This window comes from Ovis canadensis, chromosome 2 (genome assembly GCF_042477335.2).
Source record: "Ovis canadensis isolate MfBH-ARS-UI-01 breed Bighorn chromosome 2, ARS-UI_OviCan_v2, whole genome shotgun sequence".
Taxonomy (NCBI): Eukaryota; Metazoa; Chordata; class Mammalia; order Artiodactyla; family Bovidae; genus Ovis; species Ovis canadensis.
The window spans coordinates 37,353,416-37,377,691 of record NC_091246.1 but is presented as its reverse complement, the minus strand read 5'-3'; the positions used below and the strand labels follow the sequence as shown (position 1 = coordinate 37,377,691).

The following is a 24,276-nucleotide window of genomic DNA, read 5'->3' as shown; positions in this document are numbered from 1 at the left end:
TGAGTTTATCCTACTTGGAGTTCATTGAGCTGCTTGGATTTGTAGATTGACATTTTTCATCACATCTGGAAAGATTTTGGCCATTATATTTTTAAATAGTCTTTCTGTCATCCTTTTTCTTCTGAGACTTCTGTAAAGGGGATGTTGTTATGCTTAAAGGCATCTCACAGGTCCTTTAGACTCTGTTTGCTTTTCTTTATTCTTTTTCCTTTCTTCGTAGACATTGCTCTATGTTCAAGTGTGCTGATTTTTCCTTTTGCCTGTTCACATCTACTCTTGTATTCCTCTAGTCAACTTTTTGTTTCAGTTATTGAATTTTTCAGCTCCAGAATAAAAATTACAGAAGTATAGAAAAAAGAACATCAAAGCTTTCTTTTTACTTTCTTCTAGAACTAACCACTGTTAACAGTTTGGTATGAATCCTTCCTGATAAAAAAACCATGCAAATATATGTGCTTATTGAGTTTATCTTTAAGTTTTTATTTTGATACAGTTTCTGATTCACCAGAGTACTCTCAGTAATAGTACAGAGAGTTCCTGTATACCTTCTACTGAGATACCTAAGTGTTTCATATTTTTTATCTTCACTTATTCTCCTCCTGTGTCATCTATCTGTAAATTTGTATTTACATTATACATACTGTCTTTTTCATAATTGCTTGAAATATTGCAGGCATGATACCCTAGTACTACTTTACAGTGTGTGCTTTCTAAAAATAAGAATGTTCTCTTACATAGCTAGATATCAATGATAAAAATCAGGAAATTAACTGTTATTGAGTCACCCATTGTCCAGCAATATTCTTAACAACAGAAAAGCATCTTGGTTCATTTAGTGGTTTTGTCACTTAAATTGACTTTATTTAATCTGAAACAGTTTTTCAGTCTTTGTCTCATGATTTTGATATATTTGTAGAGTACAGATCATTTATAGAATGTCCCTCAAGATCAGTTTGTTTTGGTACTTCTTCATGATTAGATTCAGGTTGTTTGATACCCTCTCATGATAGATTAATGTTTGGCAGGAATACTGCAGAATTGATGTGTTTTCAGTATATCATATATGGAGGTGTCAGTTTGTCTTGTTACTGGTGGTGTTAATCAGTTTTGATTACTTGGTTAAAGTGGTGTCTGCCAAGAGAAAGTTACTGTTTTCTCCACTATAATTAATAAAAAAATATATTGGGGGGAGATACTTTGAGACCGTGTACATATCCTGTTACTCTTGTGGAACTTGAACCAGTAGTTTTAGCATTTGCTGAAACTATAGATTATTGATAATGATGGTTGCCAATTATATTAGGTTTAATTCATAGTTTTAGAAAATTAAAATTAGAAAATTTAGAAAATTAAAATGTAATTAATTGCAGCCTGTCATTTTACACTATGGCAGTAACATCTTTTTGTTTTGGTTCTTTATTTTATAATGTTCTAAACTTATAAATGTAGATCTAACTGTAACAGGTGTTAATCTTTTTTGTTCCTTTTTTAAAAAATAAATTTCAGGTGTGCAGTATAGTGATTCACAAATTTTAGAGATTATACTGCATTTATAGTTACTGTAATGATTTTGTTTCATGTACATGTCCTCTTCAAAGTTATTTTGGAACAAATCCCAGATGTAGCTTTCTAATTGTAAATATATTTTGGTGTATCTCTGAAAGATAGGAATTTAAAAAAACCGATACCATTATCCTACCTTAAAATTTAACTTATTATTTAATATTATCATATGTCCAGTGGGTGTTAATATTTTCTCAATTGTTTTGTCTTTTTTTCTCAGTTTATTTGGGTTGGGATCTGGTATCCAAATAAAGAAATCTGTATACTGTGACTGCTTTAGATTTATCTCTTACCCTCTTTTTTTTAACTTATAGATTCCCTCCTTTCTATTTTTCCTTTTTCTTTTCCTCCTTTGAAATTTTTTGTTGAAGTCAACACAATATTTTTCCTGGAAAATATCCTACAGCCGGAAGTCTGCTGTTTAATTCAATTTAATACTGTTTTAATTAGAAATTAGTGATAAGTATATGTGGGCTTCCCTGGTGGGTCAGATGTAAAGAATCTGTAATGCAGGAGACTCATGTTCATTCCTTGGGTAAGGAAGATTCCCTGGAGGAGGGCATGGCCACCCACTGCAGTATTCTTGCCTGGAAAATCCCATGGACAGAGGAGCCTGGCAGGCTACAGTCCATAGGGTTGCGAAGAGTTGGACACGACTGAAGCAACTTAGCACCCACGCATACATTTATTTCTTATTTTCTTGTTTTTCTCCTTCCCTGGTCAAGTTTTGGTGTCAGTATTATGCTAATCTCATATAATAACTTGGAAATTTGGCAACATTCATTCAGTAGGTACTTATTGAGCACTACTCACAGGGCAGTATGTTTGGTGAAATAGTGAACAAAACCAAAGTGGTTCTTGTACTTGCAGTGCTTAAAGCCTGGGGGAGAAAGCTAGGCAATAAATAAATCCTGTATAAAACTAAACTGCAAAGCTGTGTTTGTCTGCTTCCATTTTATGCATAAGGATAATTTAAGGATAATTTATGTGTTGGAATAATTATTTTCTTAAAGACTTGATAGAACTTTAAATAAAATTATTCTGGTACTTATATTTACATAAAGGGATTTTCTTTGCCTGTGAAATTACTTAGAAACCCTAACCTTCTAACCTCAGATCCTTGATATTCTGTGACGTTGCGCCATCTTTATTTGTTCCCTGTTACTGCACAGTGTTCCCCTGAGGGTAATGAGTTCTTAAGTTTAGGGAACAAGGCTGTTATTTCGTTGTTTCTATGGGAAAAAAATCATTCAGATTTCACATGACTGGGACAGTCAGACTGAAGTAATCCACTGAGTGTGAAGACTGCTGAAAGGACGAAAAGTTACGTTTGTGATTACTTCTCTCAGGTCAGATTAATAGCATCTGGTATGATAATTAGCTGCTTTGTATTTTACATTAACCAGTTATTTTGTGTTGGCTTCTTGTAGAGTGAAATAGTATTATTAGTGTCAAATAGTAAGCATTTTCTCCTTGAGAAAAACATGGGTGTGGACTATGTACACTTACTGAGTCATAGACTCAACAAGTGATTACGTGTTTTTATGTGCCCTCATAACTAAGAATGGAAAGTCTTCTGATATCTTTCATATATATATATATATGTTGTGCTGTGCTTAGTTGCTCAGCCATGTCCAACTCTTTGCAACCCCATGGACTGTAGCCTGCCAGGCTCTTCTGTCATGGGTATTCTCCAGGCAAGAATACTGGAGTGGGTTGCCATGCCCTACTCTAGGGGCTCTTCCCAACCCAGGGATCAAACACAGGTCTCCCGAATTGCAGGAGGATTCTTTACTGAATGAGCCACCAGGGAAGCCCAAGACTGGAGTGGGTAGTTTATCCTTTCTCCAGAGGATCTTCCCGACCTAGGAATCGAACTGGGGTCTTCTGTGTTGCAGATTCTTTACTGTCAGATTTTCTTCTATTGGCAAATTCTTTACCATCTGAGCCACCAGGAAAGCCCCTTATATATATATATATATTATATATATATGACTGTAAAAATGATTGAAGTACAAAGTTATAAAAGTATGTGTCTGGACCCTTAAAGATTTTGAAAAGATTGTCAGAGATCATTTACTCCATGCTTCTCTTTTTACAGAAGAAGCCCTGAATTTTTTTTTTTCCCTTCTTTCTTTCAGAAGTTTTGACTGATTCCAAACCATCCCAAATTGATGAAAGAAGTGAGACCAGAACCCAAGTTTTTTGATTTTATTTATTTATTTATTCTTGGCTATGCTGGGTTTTTGTTGCTGTGCACAGGCTTTTTCTAGCTATGGCATGTGGTAGCTTCTCTCTAGGTGCAGTACATGAGCTGCTCACTGCAGCAGCTTCTCGTTGCAAAGCACGGGCTCTGTGGTGCATGGACTTTAGTAGTTGTGGCACACGGGCTCAGTAGTTGCAGAACATACGCTCAGTTGCTCTGTGGTTGTGGAATCTTCCTGGGCCAGGGACTGAACCCATGTATGCCCTGTGTTGGCAGGCAGAGTCTTAACCATTGGACCACCAGGGAGGTTCCAGATGATATTTTGGTTCAACAATTTCTTGAAATTATTTTTTCCCAGTTAATTTTTTTATTCATAGTTTTAAAAATTTAATGGAATAGGTTTATGGCTGTATTTCCTCTTGAGATATTGTACTGTTACTCACAACTCTAAATTACATAGAGGAAAACATTTTAAGTGAATTTAATGAATTGGCTAAGATACTGACTTGAAATTTTTAATTGACTAATGATTTAGATTATCACTTCCAATACTAAGTTTTAGCTAGTCAATACATTTCTGTTCTTACATATGTTAGTCTCATAGGCCTAATAATTTCAGACTATTTATTGGCAACTATAGGAAATCATTGTTTAACTTTGATTTTAAGGGCATTGTTTTGTCTGGTTTCATTACCAAATTATGTATTAGTTAGTGATATAGAATTATCATATTTTCAGAAAGTTTGAGAGGGCAGGAAGATATGAAAAGCCACCTCTACTAAAGATTAGATGCTGTGCTAGATGTTTGGAGGATTAAGAGGCATCCAGAGTCCAGGAAAATCCTTGTTTGGATTTTTCTTGACCCATTTTGGAATTAGGTAGAGTTCTTAATTGCAGGTTGGGTCAGTAATTTGTCTTGACAGTACTGTGTTATCTTTTTGGTTATTGCTTTTTTTTTTAACTGCGTGGCAGGGCATATGGAATCTTCTTTGCCCAACGAGGGATTCAACCTGCATCCCTTGCATTGGATGCACAGAGTCTTAACCACTGGACTGCCAAAGAAGTCCCTACTTGTTGCTTTCTAAATTTTAGCAAGCTCATGTTTAACTATAATTGGTGTTTATTAAATTGTGTGAAATGAACTTTGCACTGAATCACTAGTTGCTTTTCTTTAATTGGAGGATAATTGCTTTACAATGTTGTGTTGGTTTTTGCCATACTTCAAACAAGTATGAATCAGCTATAAGTATACATATATCCCTCCCTCTTAAGCCTCCCTCTTACTTCACTGTTTGCTTTTCTTAAAGTCTTTAGTATACTACATGATTAGTAGCTTTGGTGAAAACCTCAATTGCAAGAGAAATTAGTGAAAAACCTTGTACAGTCAACAACTTGCCTTTAAAAATCTTTGTTTTTGAAGTTTTTCATGAAGCAAGCATTACATTGGATTTTACGTTTCAGAAAGTTATTTTTGGTTGTTAGCTTTCCGTATAGAGTGAAAATAGGATTTATCTATTTGGGCAGTTGTGCACTGATACTGTACTTTTGTCTGGAATTTGGTATGGAAGTGTGAGATGAGCATCCAGCTTTTTTCTAGGTAGCTAGTTGGTTGTCTCATCACTTGACAGATTTCAAATGGCACTTTAAATGTCTATATTAGGATATTTTTAGGGATTTCTACTCTCTTCCATTGATTTTATGTGCCAGTACAGGACAGCTTTAAGTGTTGTTTCTTGTAATAAGTACTTTAGTATCTGATAGGCTGTTTTCCATTTATTATTTTCTTCGAAATTTTCTTGGCTATTGTTAACTGATATTTTCACATGAACTTTAGAATCAGCTTGTCTTGTTAAAAAAAACAAAAACAAGATTAGGGAAAACAAAAACAGCAACTTAGGGAAGAATTGATCTTAATGATATTGTATGTTTTAACCAAGATTATCAATTTTTTTTTGCAATTGTGTCTTTTTTTGTGTCTTAATAGTTTTAGTGTTTTCTTTTTTTGTTGTTCAGTTCCTAAGTCATATCTGACTTTTTGCGACCCCATGGACTGCAGCACACCAGGCTTCTGTGTCCTTCACTAACTCCTGGAGTTTGCTCAGACTCATGTCCATTGATCTGGTGATGATTCAACCATCTCATCCTGTGTCGTCCCCTTTTCCTCCTGCTGTCCATCTTTCCCAGCATCAGGGTCTTTTCCAGTGAATCAGCTCTTCACATCAAGTGGCCAAAGTATTGTAGCTTCAGCTTCAGCATCAGTCCTTCCAGTGAACATTCAGGGTTGATTTCCTTTAGGATTGACATGTTTGATATCCTTGCTGTCCAAGGGATTCCCAGGAGTCTTCTCTAGCACCACAGTTTGAGAGCATCAGTTCTTCAGCACTCAGCCTTCTTTATGGTCCAACTCTCACATCTGAACATAACTGTTGGAAAAAACCATTGCTTTGATTATAGTTTGTTGGCAAAGTGATGTCTTTGCTTTTTAATATGCTGTCTGTGTTTGTCATAGCCTTTCTTCCACAGAGCAAGTGTCTTTTAATTTCATGGCTGCAGTCAGCATCCACAGTGATTTGGGAGTCCAGGAAAATAAAATCTGCCGCCATTTCCATTTTTTCCTCATCTATTTGCCATGAAGTAATGGGACCAGATGCCATGATCTTAGTTTTTTGAATGTTGAGTTTTAAGCCAGCTTTTTCACTCTCCTCTTTCACTTTCATCAAGAGGCTTATTTGTCTTCCTTTCTGCCATCTCGGTGGTATCATTTGCATAACTGAGGTTGTTGATATTTCTTCTGCCATTCTTGATTCCAGCTTGTGATTTATCCACCCTGGCATTTCACATGATGTACTCTGCATATAAGATAAATAAACAGGGTACAATATACAACCTTGACATACTTCTTTCCAATTTTCAACCAGTCTGTTTTTCCATGTTCAGTTCTAACTGCTGCTTCTTGACTTGCATACAGGTTTCTCAGGAGGCAGGTTAAGATGAACTGGTATTCCCATCTCTTTAAGAAATTTTCACAGTTTGTTGTCTTATCTCTTATGGTACATTTTGCTTCCATTGTACTTCTTATCTGATCATTGTATGTAGGAAGGCTATTTGTTTCAGAATGTTAATTTTGTACTGAGTAACACCTTTTTGTATTCTCTTGTTTGTAATAGTTTTTCAGTTTTTGGACCTCCTTGGGGAAGTCTGTCTTCTGACTTTTATACCTTTTATCTAATGTTAAATAAAGCAGTTGTGATAATGGACATCTTTGTCTTATTCCTATGCTTAGTGAAGTCTTTGTATAGTTTCTCCATTAGTATTCTCTGGCTTTGGTATTGAGTGAGATGATTTTTGTTACTATTTTTAATGTTACGTTAAGGAGATGGCTATATGATTTTTCTTTTTAGATGTATTAATATATGGTGAATTACATCAACAGATTCCTAACATTGAACTGTCCTGTATTCATAACATAAATTCCACTTGGACATGATGTTTTCCTATAAATTCTCATTTTTTGAGGATTTTTTAATCTGTATTTATACGTGAGATTTTTCTGTAGTTTTTTCTTTTATGTAATCAATAGTCCTACTGTTTTAATTTTTAAAACAATATATACATGTATTTATTTATTTGACTGCACTGGTTCTTAGTTGTGGCATGTGGAATCTTTGATCTTCATTGCAGCATGTGAGATCCTCAGTTTTGGTGTGTGGGATCTAGTTCTCTGACCTGAGCCCCCTGCATTGGTGAGCATGGAGTCTTAGCCACTGGACCACCAGGGAAGTCCCAGTAGTCTTACTTGTAAAAAAAATTAGAAACTTTTCTTTTATGTTTTTGAACCATTAAAGTCATTGGACTAAGGTTTCTTTTGGGTGGCAAGAGTGGTTTGATAGTTTTTTCAATTTCTTCTTTGGTTATATGTTAAGATTTCTGCCTCTTCTGTGGTCAGTTTTGATAATATTTTTCTAGAAGATGATCTATTTTATCCAGGTTCTCAAATGTATTTGAAAGCAGGTGAACAAAGCAGTGATTTGGGATTATTTTAATTTCCTCTTTTGTATACATATTCCCCCCAACCTCCATTAAAATTACCTTAGGTGGATGGTTTTAATTTCCAAAGAATCAGCTCTTGGGTTTATTTAGTTGATAAGTTTTTCTGAGTTTTAATTGATTATTTTCTGCCCATGTCTTTGCTGTTTGCACTCTTGTGTTTTCCCTAAGTTCTCACGCTGTGGATTTTCCTCTTGAGTACTGCTATGTGCTATAAATTTTCCTGAGTACCACTTTAGCCACATAGAGTATGTAGGTTCTCAACTGTAGTATTTTCATTGTCGTTATCTTTTGTGTCTTATTTTTGGTTGCCTTTTTTTTGACTGTGCCACTTGGCTTGTAAGATCCTAGTTCCCTGACCAGGGATGGAACCTGAGCCCCCAGCAGTGGAAGCACGGAGTCCTAACCACAGGGCTGCTAGGGAATTCCCTTCTGGTGCCCTCTTTGAACCATGATTTCTCTAAGAGACAGTTTAGAAATTCAGGTAGTAGGGCTTTTTTATTTTCTGATGTAATTTACAGTTTTTTTGCCTTTTGACTATGGGCTGTACTACTGTTGATTTTTGAAATTCATTGGAATTTTCTCTGTGGCCTAATAATTACTTAAGTTTTTTATATAGTGTTCTGTGGATGCTTAAAAAGGTATATTCTGATTTCAGGGTACTTTTGATGTAATATGTTAGATTTATCCTACAAATTATGTATTTCTACCTAGTTATTTTCTTCTTATAGTTTGTGCTTTATGAGTGTTGATGCTATGTTATTTGAAGCATTTTGTCACATTAGCCCATCATGGATTGCATTCTTTTTTTTTATTTTTTGGTTTTCATCTTTTTTTACAGCTGACAGAAACTTGACCACAGAACAGAAGCAAAAATTTGAGTCTCTAGTCTTGGGCCCTTTGGTGGCTATAGGTTGCCCAGGTTGCCCTCAGAGGGGAGTACTTTAAAATGTTTCTCTTAATATGAAGACATATTTGGATCACTTGTGTGTGTTTGGTGGCTCCTCCCCCTCAAAATTAAAAAAAAAAAGGAAAAGAAATGTTAAATAATTCTTTCTTCAGGAAGAGCCCAGGCTGTTCTTCACAGGATGTGTATACAGCAGGGGTCTGGTTTTAGCTCAAGGCCTGTCTGCTGTCAGGATCCGAACAGCTCTGGACAGATATGGCTCAGGCTGGTAGCTGGAGCCCTCCAGGAATCCGCTGATAGCTCAGCAGAGGAGCCAGACTGCCAGACAGGAGAGAAAGTGGGAGAAGGCCACAGTGTCTGCAGCCCCAGGGAAAAGGAGCCAAATTGTAGGGCCTGTGTCAGGGGCCAGAGGCAGCTCTGCCTAGCTAGCTGCTTCCTGTGACCAGGACCTCAGCTATGAGGGTGCAGTTCCCTTTGCTTCACTCTGCCACTCCCGCTGATGCCGCCCCTGCTCCCCCTGCCCCGCCGGCCCCCCAGCGCCATGGCCAGGCTGCACTGCTACTTCTGTCCTCTGTCTTCGCTGCCCACCTCCAGCTCAGTTGTAAAATCAGTCTGCCCTCTCTGAGGCCTCCTCTGCTATCTGTCATGAACTCCATTCTTTGTCAGTAAAGTAAAACACCTATATTATACTGTAGGGAACAAGGTATAAGGAAGGTTGAGAAGTGCTTGCAAACGAGACTCTCAACCAGGGCTGAACATTCTTGCAAACTAGATGTTCAGCTAGGAATCCTCTGTTTGTTCCCGTGGGAAAAGAACATTTCTTGCACAAAAGGATGTTTCTCTGATTCCTCAAAAGGAACAGACCCAGGGACAAAATGGATTCTAAGTTGATAAGGAAGTTCCCCAAAACAAAGTCTTAGCTGCTGTAAATAAGTCAAGGTAAAGGTTATCTCGCCCTGCGCCTGTGCACTGTATAGTCGCTGAATTATGGTGTTTGGCAACTTGCCCTGTAGATTGTTGTGCAAAGGATATAAAATAAAGCAGCTGTAAGAAGCAAGGGGTTAAAAGTAAAAAGATTCAAACCACTCTGCAGTGTTGGTGTTTCATTCCGTTGCCAGCATTATACCTCTATGAAGTCTGTTACCTAGAACCATTTGTGTGTTTTCAAGTATTCTTACTGGTCTAGAAACCTCTGATGTATTCTTTTTTCCTCTCTCTGAGGTCACAGTTCAGTTCAGTTCAGTCGCTCAATCGTGTCTGACTCTTTGCAACCCATGTACCACAGCACGCCAGGCCTCCCTGTCTATCACCAGTCCCTGGAGTTTACTCAAACTCATGTCCATTGAGTCAATGATGCCATCCAACTATCTCATCCTCTGTCATCCCCTTCTCCTCCTACCTTCAGTCTTTCCCAGCATCAGGGTCTTTTCAAATGAGTCAGCTCTTCGAAGCAGGTGGCCAAGTATTGGAGTTTCAGCTTTAGTCTCAGTCCTTCCAATGAACACCCAGGACTGATCTCCTTTAGGATGGACTGGTTGGATCTCCTTGCAGTCCAAGGGACTCAGCTTTCTTTGGATGTCCAACTCTCACATCCATACATGACTACTGGAAAAACCGTAGCCTTGACTAGATAGACCTTTGTTGACAAAGTAATGTCTTTGCTTTTTAATATACTGTCCAGGTTGGTCATAACTTTCCTTCTGAGGAGTAAGTGTCTTTTAATTCATGGCTGCAGTCACCATCTGCAGTGATTTTGGAGCCCCAAAAAATAAAGTCTGACACTGTTTCCATTGTTTCCCCATCTATTTGCCATGAAGTGCTGGGACCAGATGCCATGATCTTCATTTTCTGAATGTTGAGCTTTAAGCCAACTTTTTCACTCTCCTCTTTCACTTTCATCTAGAGGCTCTTTTGTTCTTCACTTTCTGCCATAAGGGTGGTGTCATCTGCATATCTGAGGTTATTGATATTTCTCCCAGCAAGCTTGATTCCAGCTTGTGCTTCTTCCAGCCCAGTGTTTCTCATGATGTACTCTGCATATCAGTTAAATAAGCAGGGTGACAATATACGGCCTTCACATACTCCTTTCCCAATTTGGAACCAGTCTGCTGTTCCATGTCCAGTTCTAACTGTCTCTTCCTGACCTGCATACAGGCTTCTCAAGGTCAGGTGGTCTGGTATTCCCATCTCTTTTAGAATTTTCCACAGTTTATTGTGATCCACACAGTCAAAGGCGTTGGCATAGTCAATAAAGGAGAAATAGATGTTTTTCTGGAACTCTCTTGCTTTTCCAGTGATCCAGTGGATATTGGCAATTTGATCTCTGGTTCCTCTGCCTTTTCTAAAACCAGCTTGAACATCTGGAAGTTCATGGTTCATATATTGCTGAAGCCTGGCTTGGAGAATTTTAAGCATCACTTTACTGGTGTGTGAGATGAGTGCAATTGTGTGGTAGTTTGAGCATTCTTTGGCATTGCCTTTCTTTGGGATTGGAATGAAAACTGACCTTTTCCACTCCTATGGCTGCTGCTGAGTTTTCCAAATTTGCTGACATATTGAGTGCAGCACTTTCACAGCATCATCTTTCAGGATTTGAAATAGCTCAACTGGAATTCCATCACCTCCACTAGCTTTGTTCATAGTGATGCTTCCTAAGGCCCACTTGCTTCACATTCCAGGATGTCTGCCTCTAGGTGAGTGATCACACCATCGTGATTATCTGGGTCGTGAAGATCTTTTTTGTACAGTTCTTCTGTGTATTCTTGCCATCTCTTAATATCTTCTGCTTTTGTTAGGTTCATACCATTTGTGTCCTTTATTGAGCCCATCTTTGCATGAAATGTTCCCTTGGTATTTCTAATTTTCTTGAAGAGATCTCTAGTCTTTCCCAATCTGTTGTTTTCCTTTAGTTCTTTGCATTGGTCACTGAGGAAGGCTTTCCTACCTCTCCTTGCTATTCTTTGGAACTCTGCATTCAAATGGGTATATCTTTTCTTTTCTCCTTTGCTTTTTGCTACTCTTCTTTTCACAGCTATTTGTAAGGCCTCCTCAGACAGCCAGTTTGCTTTTTTGCATTTCTTTTTCTCGGGGATGGTCTTGATCCCTGACTCTTGTACAGTGTCATCAACCTCCATCCATAGTTCATCAGGCAGTCTATCAGATCTAGTCCCTTAAATCTATTTCTCACTTCCACTGTATAATCATAAGGGATTTGATTTAGGTCATACCTGAATGGTTTAGTGGTTTTCCCTACTTTCTGCAATTTAAGTCTGAATTTGGCAATAAGGAGCTCCTGATCTGTGCCACCGTCTGCTCCTGGTCTTGTTTTTAACGACTGTATAGAGCTTCTCCATCTTTTGCTGCAAAGAATATAATCAGCCTGATTTCTGTGTTGGCCCTCTGGTCATGTCCATGTGTAGTATTCTCCTGTGTTGTTGGAAGAAGGTGTTTGCTATGACCAGTGTGTTCTCTTGGCAAAACTCTATTAGCCTTTGCCTTACTTCATTCTGTATTCCAAGGTCAAATTTGCCTGTTACTCCAGGTCTTTCTTGACTTCCTACTTTTGCATTCCGGTCCCCTATAATGGAAAGGACATCTTGAAAAATTTCCTTAATTCTACTATTAGAGATTTATAGTACATTTAGATTTGGTTGATTATTCAGTCTACTACCCTTATTTACCCATGAGAAAAGCTAAGGCCCCACAGTGTCTCTAAGACCTGAGAGAAAAGAAAGCTTTTTGTCATGAGTATAGGGTAGCCTGGTATTGACATTTAAATGGCATTTACATGTGTGATTTTTTTTTTTCTTTTTGGCCATACCACTTGGCATATTGGTTCCTAGCTCCCTGATCAGGGATTGAATCTCTGCCCTCAGCAGTGAAAACGAGAAGTCACAAACACTTGAGACCCAACCACCGGACTGCCAAGGCCCCTGCATTTGTGATTTTTGTCATATATATGCTGTATGGGTGTTAACTTTGTTTTCAGACTTGCAGTTTTCTGGATCCCCAAGCCATCTTTTTCTGTAAGTTGGAGAATTTCCTGATTACTTTGTATCTTGGGAAACTCCTGATGATTATAGCTCGTATTGTGTGTGACTGGGATAGCTTACTGAGTGATTAAATTGCTGCTGTGTATTATGAAGCTGTTTGTAGAGCATAATTTCTTGCAGTAGTAATTTGATGATGGTACAAGAAAGAAAAGAAATTTAGGACATTAATATTAAATTGCTCTTGGGCTTTTTCTTCCCCTTGTGAAGCTGGCGGGGGCTTGCTTAAAATGTTTTTCTTCTGGTCTCCTACCCTTACTTCCTTTCACTTACCCTCCTCACCTTTCCCTTTTTCCATTCCTTACTCTATCTCTTCTGCCTTTTGCCCTCTAGTTCCTTCTCTCTCTGCAGTTATTTCTCTTCTTGTTACCTGTTTCCCCATCTCTCTTTGTTCTTAGATGTCTTCCATCAGTGATTCAAAAATTTAAATTATTAGGTTATTTTCCTGTAGCATTTGAACTGAAATGGCACTCAGCTAGTAAAGTAGAACATTGTTTTTAATTCTTGGCCATATGAGGGAGTTCTGCACTTTATTAGTGTAAAGTTTATGAATTTAAAATGTGTTGTTGTTGTGCTTTCTACTTTTCCTTTAATAGAAGCATTTGTATTTATTTTAGTGGACATTTATAATTGCTTATGAATTTATTGTTTCCTGGGAGCATTTATAATTTTATTTGGGGCCAAATTTATTTTTTTCAGTCTTTTTTTGTGTACATTTTTTACATAGTAAAAGTAATTCAGTTCAACTTGTAAAAACAATTTAAAATTTATTTCCCATCATTCATGTGCTTTTAGTGAATACTCTTCATGCCATCACAAACTTTTTTTTATTTCCAATTATTTAATCATTTCCATGATTGAACATTTAGATTATAGGAAAATGTTACAAAAAAGTGCTTATGATTAAAATATAGGAAGTTTATGTGGAAGCTTCTGTACACACACACATAGCACTTGATTGCTCAGATGTTCCAGGAGAAGAAAGTTGATCCCAAATAGCTGTTAAATACTTTAATTAAAAATTATTTTTGGTCATGCTATACAGCCTGTGAGATCTTAGTTCCTCAAACAAGAATCCAACTGTGTCCCCTCCATTCGAAACCCAGAGACCCAACCACTGGACCCTGGGAAAGTCCCTAAAATACTTCTAATACTTCAGAGATTGACTGCATAGCAGACATTAAAAAAATTCTTAAAGTGACCAAATATGGATGAATTTCTCGTATTCTTAAGGTTTGTGAAAAATGTAATCAGAGTTGAATTCAGTGAGCTATTTTGATATTTAAAGAAGACCCCTAGATAATCTATGTTTTATCACCTTATTAAGGCATAATTTTAAAGAATTTTTAATTGTTTATTTAATACTTTATAATTGTTTATCTAGTAATAAAGGGGTATGGTGTTTTAATTTTCATGTATTATTCTTACTTTAAGAGAAATTTTGCTTTGTTGTTGATAATATGTGTGCTTTAATGGGGTGGGGTATAGTTATTTGATTTGCATTTCCTTCACTGGTGAATAATGATGTGTTAAACATCTTCTCATGTGTTTCTTCGGAGAAGGCAATGGCACCCCACTCCAGTACTCTTACCTGGAAAATCCCATGGATGGAGGAGCCTGGTGGGCTGCAGTCCATGGGGTCGCTAAGTCGGACATGACTGAGCGACTTTACTTTCACTTTTCACTTTCATGCATTGGAGAAGGAAATGGCAACCCACTCCAGTGTTGTTGCCTGGAGAATCCCAGGGACAGGGGAGCCTGATGGGCTGCCGTCTTTGGGGTCGTACAGAGTCAAATACGACTGAAGTGACTTAGCAGCAACAGCAGCAGCATGTGTTTCTTAGTCATTTGTATATCTTCTCTGGGAAATTGACTATACAGATTCTTTTGCCTACTTTCTAATTGGCTTATTTGTTTCTATTGTTGAAGTGTAGAGTTATATTCTAGATAAAAGTCCTTTATCAGATAGATGATTTGCAGATCAAATTTGCAGATCATTTTCTCCCGTTCAGTGCGTTGTCGTTGATCGAACCTTTTTTAAAAAGTCATTAAAAATTCATTTAAATTTGGTGGAACTTCTTTAAGACATTCCTGATGTTAGCTTATTCACAAAATAATTTACTAAATCATTGCCTCAAAAAAAAAAAAATCAGAGCCTCTGCTAAGCCATTTTACCGCTCAAAAACGGCTGCTTCTTCAAATAGCTGATATCCCACAATATCAATAAATATTAGGAACAGACATGAAAACACTAATTTCCTGCACCTGTCTGTGAGTATCTAGATGCTTAGATTCTCCTGCTTTCAACAGAGATTTAGAAAAAAATGCATTTCTGGTCTGTGCCTCTGTGGGAAGATTGAGGCTGCCAAGAATCTTGCTTCCAGGTTTAAAAGTCTCCCTGTATTATTGTGGTTTAGGTACATTATAATGATATTGAAGCCTGTAAGTTTCTATGAAGTCTTCGGTTCATACAAAAAAAAATTAAGTCATTTTCAGTATGGTTTGTTGCTTCTTTGAAAATTGATGATCCATATACTTTAAAATTACTGATTTTGTTAACTAGTAGAATGGCAATCAGAATGCTTCATCCCAACATCATACTGGAAATTGAAACTATTAAAGTAGAGCTTTAAAGACACTATAAAATTAGTACTTGCTTGCCATAGAGTGTCCAGAAACTGTAGAGAAATTTTATGAATTATTCCCAGTGCTGCCACTTAGAGGCAGTCACTTTAAATATTTTTAATGTATTTCCTTCCAATGTGTTTCTTTTCACATATTCTAAAATATATCTTCTTTTAAAATCTGCAAGTGTGTACTTTTTCCATAATACTTTTTATTCTTAATGGGGTTGAGGACAACCTTTATCTTCTGCTCAGTGTTGTGGTTAAGTCCATAGCAGTTAACTAGCCAGTAACTTTTAATGAGTAATGGAAATGGCGTGGTAATTGTTTGCTGTTGACACTTAACACTACCGTTGAATGACGCTTGCTGGCTAGTAGTAGGTCTTAATGTGGGAACACCTACATTACCTACAGTGTTGGGTCACTGAATATCAGGACAGTATATAGCATGACTTTCTAATCAATGTAGGACAGATAAGTTGGGATGTGAAATAAGCTATAGAACTGCCTCTGTGAGATGGCGTTGGCTAAGTTAGAATCAGGAATGGGTTATTGGAAGTGGTTTGTTCTGTTTGTTTGGTAGCTGCTTTTTTCCCCTCACTAAAGGGAGTTAATTTATTATCCTTCGATTGTAAAAAAATTTTTTTTTTAATTTTGGCTGTGCTGAGACTTCCTCATGGTATGCAGGCTTTTCATTGTGTTATGTGTGGGCTTTCTCTAATTGAGACAAGTGGGAGCTTCTCTCAGGTTGTGGCACATGGGTTTCTCTTGTTGCGGAGCATGGGCTCTAGAGCTCATGGGTTCAGTAGTTGTACTGTGTGGGCTCAGTAGTTGCCCTGTGGCATGTGGGATTTTAGTTCCTGGACCATGGGTCGAACCTGTGTCCCCAGCGTTGGCAGGTGGATTCTTAATCACTGAACCACCAGCAAAGTCCCCATACTGTCTTAATTACTGTAATTTAATAGCAAGACTTGAAGTTAGGTGGTAAGTTCTCCAACTTTGTTCTTTTTCAGAATCGTTTTGGCTGTTTCCTTTGCCATTATATGTAAATTTTATTACTTAAAAAATTGATTATTAAAGGATTTATTTTTGGTGGTTCACGGTGTATGGGCTTTCTCTAGTTGCGGCTTGTAGGCGTTGCTCTTCACTGCTAGTGCTTGGGCTTCTCGCTCTGTTGGCTCCTCCTGTTGCAGCTCACAGGCTCTAGGCGCATGGGCTTCCATAGCTGCAGTATGTGGACTTCAGTCGTTGTGGTCCATGGGGCCTAGTTGCTCCTTGGCGTGTGGAATCTTCCTAGACCAGGGATCAAACCTGTGTCCCAGCATTGGTGGGCAGATTCTTACCCACTGTACCACCAGGGAAGTTCTACATGTAAATTTTAAAATCAACTTGTCAATTTCTTAAAATCCTGTACAGATTTAATTATTCTGAAGATTTTTCACATGATAGGTATGATGTTCTTGCCTTCTTTAAAAAAAAAAAAAAGTGGAAAATATAGGCATACCTTGGAGATACTATGGGTTTGGTTCCAGGCCACTAAAGAAGACAAGTACCAAAGTAAAGCAAGTCACACAGGTTTTTGGTTGTCCAGTGCATAGAGAAGTTATGTTTACCCCGTAACCTGTTAAGTGTGTAATAATAGCATCATTTAAGAAAACAATATGTATACCTCAATTAAAAAATACTTTATTGCTAAAAAAATTGCAATATCAAAGGTCACTAATCAGTATGACAAATATAATGAAGTTTGAAATAGTGTGAGAATTACCTAAAAGTGACCAGATGTGAGGTGAACAATACTTTTGAAAAAATGGCGCCTCACTCCTTAGACTTGCTAATGTAAGGTTGAGCATACTTTTAATTTGTGCAGTAAATTGAATTGCAGTAGAATAGGATATGCTTGTAGATCATTTTGAGTATGATGCTTCTCATTGTACTGTATGTAATGCAAGTTGGTAGAGACCATGCTATAAATTCATTATTCTTATATCTTACGTTAAAAGTATAAACACTGCATCAAGGTAAATAAACTTTAAATTGAAGAACTCAGGTTGTTTGTGAAAGAGAAGGACTTTGTAACTGCTTATGTAGGGGCAAAGTGCAAAGATAGTATTAAGCTAGATGTGTGGTTTGGTGGATTTTCCTCTTTGGTGTTTTCAGTTTTGGGGGGGCAGCACCACACACACAGCCTGTGGAATTACAGCTTGTGGGATCTCAGTTCCCTGACCAGAGATCAAATCCTGGCCCCCACGGTGGAAGCATGGAGTCTTAACCACTGAATTGTCAGGAAGGTTCCCCTTTTTGGAATTTTTTACAAAATTGAAACAGTACAAAGGTGGTCCAGGTGCTAAGATTTGTACTCCCAGTGCGTGCAGGGGGCCCAGGTTCAATCTCTGGTCAGGGAACTCGATCCCACATGCCATAACTAAGAGTTTACATGCCACAGCAAAGAACAAACATCCTGCGTGCCGCAACTAAGGCCAGCGTAGCCAAACAGATAGGTAAGATTGTGCGTCATGGACTCCCTAATTCAGAAGTGTCAGTCTTAACAGTTACAGTTCATTGTCAATAAAAGGTCTGTATTTACATAACTGAGTTAAATGAGATGGTTTAAAAATCTTGAGAAAACTGCCAAATATTGACATTTGTAGTTTATATCAGGAAGATAAGTGTTTAGTAGGGGTTTTTTTTTTTTGACAGTTTGCGTATAAACTGGTCAGTGGCGAGTTTGCTGTTCTAATATTTTGTTTGTTTTCAGAACATGTAGATTACAGGATTGTTTTTGTATAGAAAAGAGGTTTCTCCTCCTTTCTGCTTTCTTTTTTAAGACTTTGGGACTGAGAAGTTTGAGGTTGTATCAGTCCTGGAACTCTTTAGTCTTCTGGGTATTTTTTTGTATCTAAATTTTCTTATGATGGTTTGTTTACATCCCTTTGAGGTGTAATGTGGCTAAGACGTATTTCTTTGTTTTTTAGGTTCTAAATGGCTTCTAAGAAGTTGGGTGCAGATTTTCATGGTAAGTGGACTGTTAGATATTATGGTTTAAGTTTTGATCTGATCAGATAATTTGAAATCACATTAGTAAATGTCCCTTTTTGTTTATTTAAATGAGCCGATTGAGAAAAATAAAGTTGTACAACAGTGTAGCATATATGCATTCCATAGAACTTCACATATAACTTTAATATTGAAGCATTTCTTCAAATAGATAGTTAAGCTTTGGAGTGTCATTGTGTTTATTATACTCGAAACTAATGGAGCTGGATAGGGAGCCTGTCTGTTTCTGTTGTTCTTCAGCAGTATTTTGAAGTAGTTACCATGCCCTTTCTTATTTGCTGGTCCATCTCTTCTCCAATCAGGTGTGAACAATTCTAAGCCTTTAATTAACATTTTATAATGTTTTGATTTAGGTATTTTTCCCCCATAAAAAGAAGTAATTTACAACAAATGAGGCATGATTAGCACGTCAATATATTACAGAAGTATTGGTAGTTGTAATGACAATTTTGGGCTTCTGTGGTGGCTCAGCAGTAAAGTATCCTCCTGCCAATGTAGGAGACACAGGTTTGATCCCTGGGTTGGGATCCCCTGGAGAAGGAAATGGCAACCCACTCCAGTATTCTTGCCTAGGAAATTCCGTGGACAGAGTCTGGCAGGCTACAGTCCATGCGGTGGCAGAGTTGGACATGACTTAGCAACTAACCAACAGGAATTACAATTTTGCATTTAAAAGCTGATAGTTTATCATCTTTTTCTGAGATTACAACCTTCCAAAATGAATACATGAGTAAATTTTGTTATCTGCATTTGATAGGAATGGAAGTACCTAGGAAGTTAAAATTAGACCATCTTTTCATATAGTAAAAGATAAACACCAGAAATATCCAGATAACACAGTTATTTTAAAGGGGTTGTAAAACGAATCTCCATTCTAAAAATTGTCATTGTAAAAGTGATTTATTAGACTGGATGGCAACATGTATCATTACGCTCTTCTGATGTACAAAATATCACTAGCTAAGTCAGAGTAGTGCGACAGTTACTATGGTTTTTAACTTGTTTATATATTTTATGCAACAGCTTTAATATTTTGAACCACCACTGTGCATATGCTTACATACATTGCTTGCATGTTTTGTTAAATCCTTTTGGATCAGTCATTCAAACTCTGGAATTTGTATTCTGTGTAATGGGTCAGGCATCAGATCTTCTAGGTAAGCTAACTCCGTTAAGGATTATTACAGGGCTTTTTCAAAGTATTCACATGATACAGAGAGGCAGATCTTAGTTGCCTCTGGATCACTTTTTCAAGGGAAAAGAGAGGACAGAGCCAAGGAGAGAGGGAAGACCTATGAGAGAAAAGAACAAGGAAACTCCATTTTCATTGGAGTGAAAATAGGTTGGACCTTAGTTTATTAGGTATTCCAGCTAAGCAGTCTAGAGAGAAGATTATAATTCTGATCAGTGAAGATTAATTTTTAAGGACTTCCTCCTCCTCTTTACATTCCTAACCGAAATATTGTTTAAATGAGACATTCATTCTATCCAAGTAAAATTTGAGAAGATTTTCTCTCTTTGGCTTCTGCTTTAATTTGCTGAGCTCCTACTTGAATTTTGGTGGCTTTAGTTCGGTTTTTAAAATAAATAATCTTATTTTTAGATATTGTGTAGTTTAAGGAATAGAAATTAAAGGGAATGAGTGGAGGATATTTAATAGGCAATCTTGTAGGCATCTGAATGCAGGAAATCAAATTCCGCCTGGACTTACAAGGCTGAAATTAGAAACCCAGGAAACGAAGTCTACAGCTCTGTCCATCTCTCGTGCTCTTCTCTGAGGATGTGCTCCATTTTTATTCTGTTTATAGACTTCCTTTCTTTGACCTACTTGTGTAGAGTGCACAGGGCCAAAAATGGCCTCCCTAGTTATGTTTGGTTCTTAACACCTGATTTTTGAACTTAAGTGGCTAGCATCATACAGCTAAAGTTTTTGTTATCTCCTGGTCAAGTGAGTATCTGATTTGACACTATTTAGTTTATGAGCCTCTGGGATCCCCCCTAAGTTAGGTATTACCTGATTGGGGATTAGATAATATGTGTGTGTGTGTGTGTGTGTGTGTGTGTGTGTGTGTGTGTGTGTAATTCTAGGTCATTTGGAGTGTGCATCATGACTGGATATGAAAATACTTTAAAAAAAATTTAAATATTTGGGCTGACTATATCTTATACTATGCTGTCTTATAACTAGTATTTTATTCTTCTTCAAGTTCATTCTTTTCGTCTGAGATTGAACTTCTTTCACTGTCATCAATAACCATATTCACCTAAATAATAGAATAATAGATATAACTTTTCAAAGACCTTTAAACATTTTTCTTATATTATGTAAATTGCAAACTTTTGGCTCGTTTAGAGCTGGCCTTTCTGAATGTCAGTCTTTAATTTTTAATTAATTTCCCACTTGTTTTATCTGAGAAAAAGTTAAATTTTCCAGAGGTGAATTTTAAACGATTTTTAAAAAACTGATTCCACAAATAAATTACTTTTTAGTATCTGGAAAAATGCCTTGAGATTCTAATTTGAAAAAAAAAGTGTCTTTGTAATTGGGCTTAATAAAACTAAACTCCCTCCTTTGAAAGGCCAAGCTGTCATATTTATGACCGTTTTTAGCTAACTTTTAGAAATGTTTATTTTGCTCTTTGTATAGTTTTTACTAAGATATTGAATTACTTTTTCTGCTGAATGATAGAAAAAAATGTATATATTTATTTTTTGGCCACACTATGTGTCGTGTGGGATCTTAGTTTCCTAACTAAGGGAACCCGTGCCCCTGTAGTGGAAGCTGAGTCTTAACTGCTGAATTGCCAGGGAAGCCCATAGATTGTTTTAAAAGTTGATGTGTTACTGCTGTAAGTAACAGTGTAATATAGAGAAGTCAGCCATCCTTTAATCACTTTCTTGTGTACAAAATATGATGCCCATCTCCCCTCTTTTAAGATTTTAGCTTTTGTTTGCAACATTTTGACTATGAGGTGCCCTGGTGTGATTTTCTACATATTTACCCTGCTTGAAGTTAGCTAAACTTCTTGGATCTATGGGTTGATGTCTTTTACTACTTTTGAAAATTTGCAGCGATTATCTCCTCTCCCATTTCTTTTGCTACATATCTCTCTCAGCCTTTTGAGACTAATCACATGCACATTAGGCTGTTTGATATTGTCCCAGAGATCTCTTAAGACTCTGTTCCTTTTTTTTTCCTCTTTGTGTTTTAATTATTTTAATTTCTTTTGACCTAATTTCAAATTCTTTAATTCTTTCCTCTTCTAAGTATTTTCTTCTGATTAGCATAGTCTGGCTTATGAACTATCAAAAATTTTATTCTCTGATACTGAATTTTTAGTGTTTTCATTTGTCTCTCTTTTTTCCATTTCTCTGTTGAAATTTCCCATCTGCTCACACATGTTCACCTATTATTCCATTAGATCCTTTAACACATTGATTACAGTTTTAAAATTCTCTGAGAATTCCAGTACCTTTGCTATCCCTGAATTTGGGTTCTTCTTTTGATGGTGAATCACTTTTTCTTGTTTTTTTTTTGTGTGTGTGTCTTATTTTTGATTTAACGCCAGACCCTGCATATTAAAAAGCTGATTTTGTAGGTTATCTTGTTTTTTTTTGTTAGGGTATGAATACCATTTCCTTTTGACTTCTTATCTTGTAGTGATACTTACATAATTGTATGTGTGTATATGTGTGTATGTTTGTCTCTCCATTTATCTATGGATCTGATTTTGCAACTGTTAACCTGATTTACAGCTTTAAGGTAATGATAGTTAATGGAATTGCCATTTTCACCTAATTTTAAATTTGATCTAGTCTTCTTTTTAAAAAACCTCAATTTGAACGCACAGTAAAATCTGCATTAAGCGTAATCTGTTTGCTACCCTCTATTAGGAATTTCTATCCCCATGTAGAATTAGTTTTTTTTTTTTTTCCAGAAAATCAGGCAGGTTACAAGATCATAAATGTATCAGCAATTTAGAAAGAAGGGAAACAGAATGAAAACTTCTCAGAATTTATCCTGAGTCGTTTACACATTGAGCCTGTTTCCTTCTGTCATGGCATAATGGCAAGCAGTGTGCAGAAACTGACCTCAAGGAACAACCCCTCCATCAGAGATGTACTTTGTTTTTTTAAATGAAACTGAGGGTAATGGTCTCAGATGTTTTAGAAGGATCTTCAGTAATAAAGACTGAAACTAAAAGGTAACTTGGGTTGAGCCAGAAAATTGTTAGCCACAGAGCTTAATTCTCTTGGCCATGTGGTTGAGGTTTTATTGAATCTATTTAATAATAAAATGTATTGAGATACAAGAGAAATTGATGTTTTTAAATAGATATTCTGATATATTGGCTAAAAATGAATAGTTCCTAAGGTATAGTTGGTTATATTTGTAAAATTATTCTTTGTAATCCTCAAAGCAACCTTATTCAGTTGTACTAATCTCTGTCCATTATTTTAAAAGTTGCTTTTTGTTGCTATCTCTTAAATCCCTTTTGCCTTTTAGCTCTAACCCCTCCTCCCAATAATCATGAAACTTCTTTACTCATTCCCTGTTAACAAAGCCTGGGGGAGGGAGCAGAAGGTTAGAGAATGTGGTAAATCACTGGGGGATTGGCTATGTTAGTGAAATGAAACTGCTTTTTAAACCAGTTACCTGTAATTGGTGCTAATAAAGGGGAATCACAGTTGTTTCAAGGTGTTCTACTTGATCTGGTCCGTCCTTAAGCCGAGACCTACTTCTGTTTATAGAATAGAAGTCATCTGTGTGCATATACAGCACTGTCATAATTTTCTAACTGAAAGGTGTGCGGGGAAACTGAACACCTTTCTTTAAAGATATTATCATTTGGCTCACATATCTTAAGTACTTTTTAAAATAGTTTTCCCCCCTTAACTCCCCATTACCAAACTCTAAAAGAACTATTCATTAAAAAAAATTTTGTTAGTATTAACGTGGATAGGTTTTCTTATATTTGTGTATCATATATGCACGTAAGTATTATTATACATAGGAGTTTTAAAATATATATGTGTCATATAATTGACCTACTTTGTGTACTTAAAATTTTCTTAAACAGAAGACTTAATTTTGTGATTATTAACTTGACTGTAAGTCTTTCCAGTGCTTCTTAGAAAATACCAGTTCCAGCTTTGTTTCCAGTTAATCAGGGCGCTAGCCGAAGGTAGACTCTTTCAGTAACTTTTGAGCACCTGTTTTCATGGAAAACAGGTAAAACTTCTCTACAAATAAAAAGAACCTTGCTTTTGATCTCTATACTGTAAAGCATTTTAAGTGACAGAAGGTTTTAGTGTTGTAACCAGGGTTTTGTTGGCAAGCTATGATGGTGAAGTGAAGTTGCTCAGTCGTGTCCGACTCTTTGCAACCGCATGGCCTGTAGCCTACCATGCTCCTCTGTCCATGGGATTTTCCAGGCAGTAGTCTTATAGTGGATTGCCATTTCCTTCTCCAGGGGATCTTCCCAACCCAGGGATCGAACCCAGGTCTCCCGCACTGTAGACAGACGCTTTACTGTCTGAGATACCTCTGGTACATTTTGTGACTTTCTGCAGAACCTTACAAATGTGCTTACATCTTGCATGAATATCTGTTAAAACCTTTTCACCACTAGCTTTGCCATTTTAGGTAAATAATTTTGAGTTTTAATAAATACTAAGAGAAGTATAAGACCATATGGTCTTTACTCTCATGAGATCTGCTCAATTTGATCAAAGTGTTGATCAGTCTTTGGTGGGCGGCAGGCAGGGGGTATAAGGAAACACACTTAATAATACAGAGTGATAAGACCTGTTCTGAGATTG

General features: G+C 36.9%; 1 protein-coding gene across 4 annotated transcripts in view; it reads left to right on the top strand.

The window, feature by feature from the left end:
• The window catches only part of UBAP1 (ubiquitin associated protein 1), a 67,118-nt gene that overhangs the window by 23,942 nt on the left and 18,900 nt on the right, over window positions 1-24,276 (top strand). For all 4 annotated transcript variants that reach the window (XM_069575870.1, XM_069575872.1, XM_069575871.1 and 1 more), the window contains exon 2: window positions 18,372-18,412. In XM_069575870.1, the coding sequence (XP_069431971.1) occupies window positions 18,379-18,412 (34 nt within the window). In that variant the 5' untranslated portion in view covers window positions 18,372-18,378. The remainder of the gene's footprint in view (window positions 1-18,371; window positions 18,413-24,276) is intronic.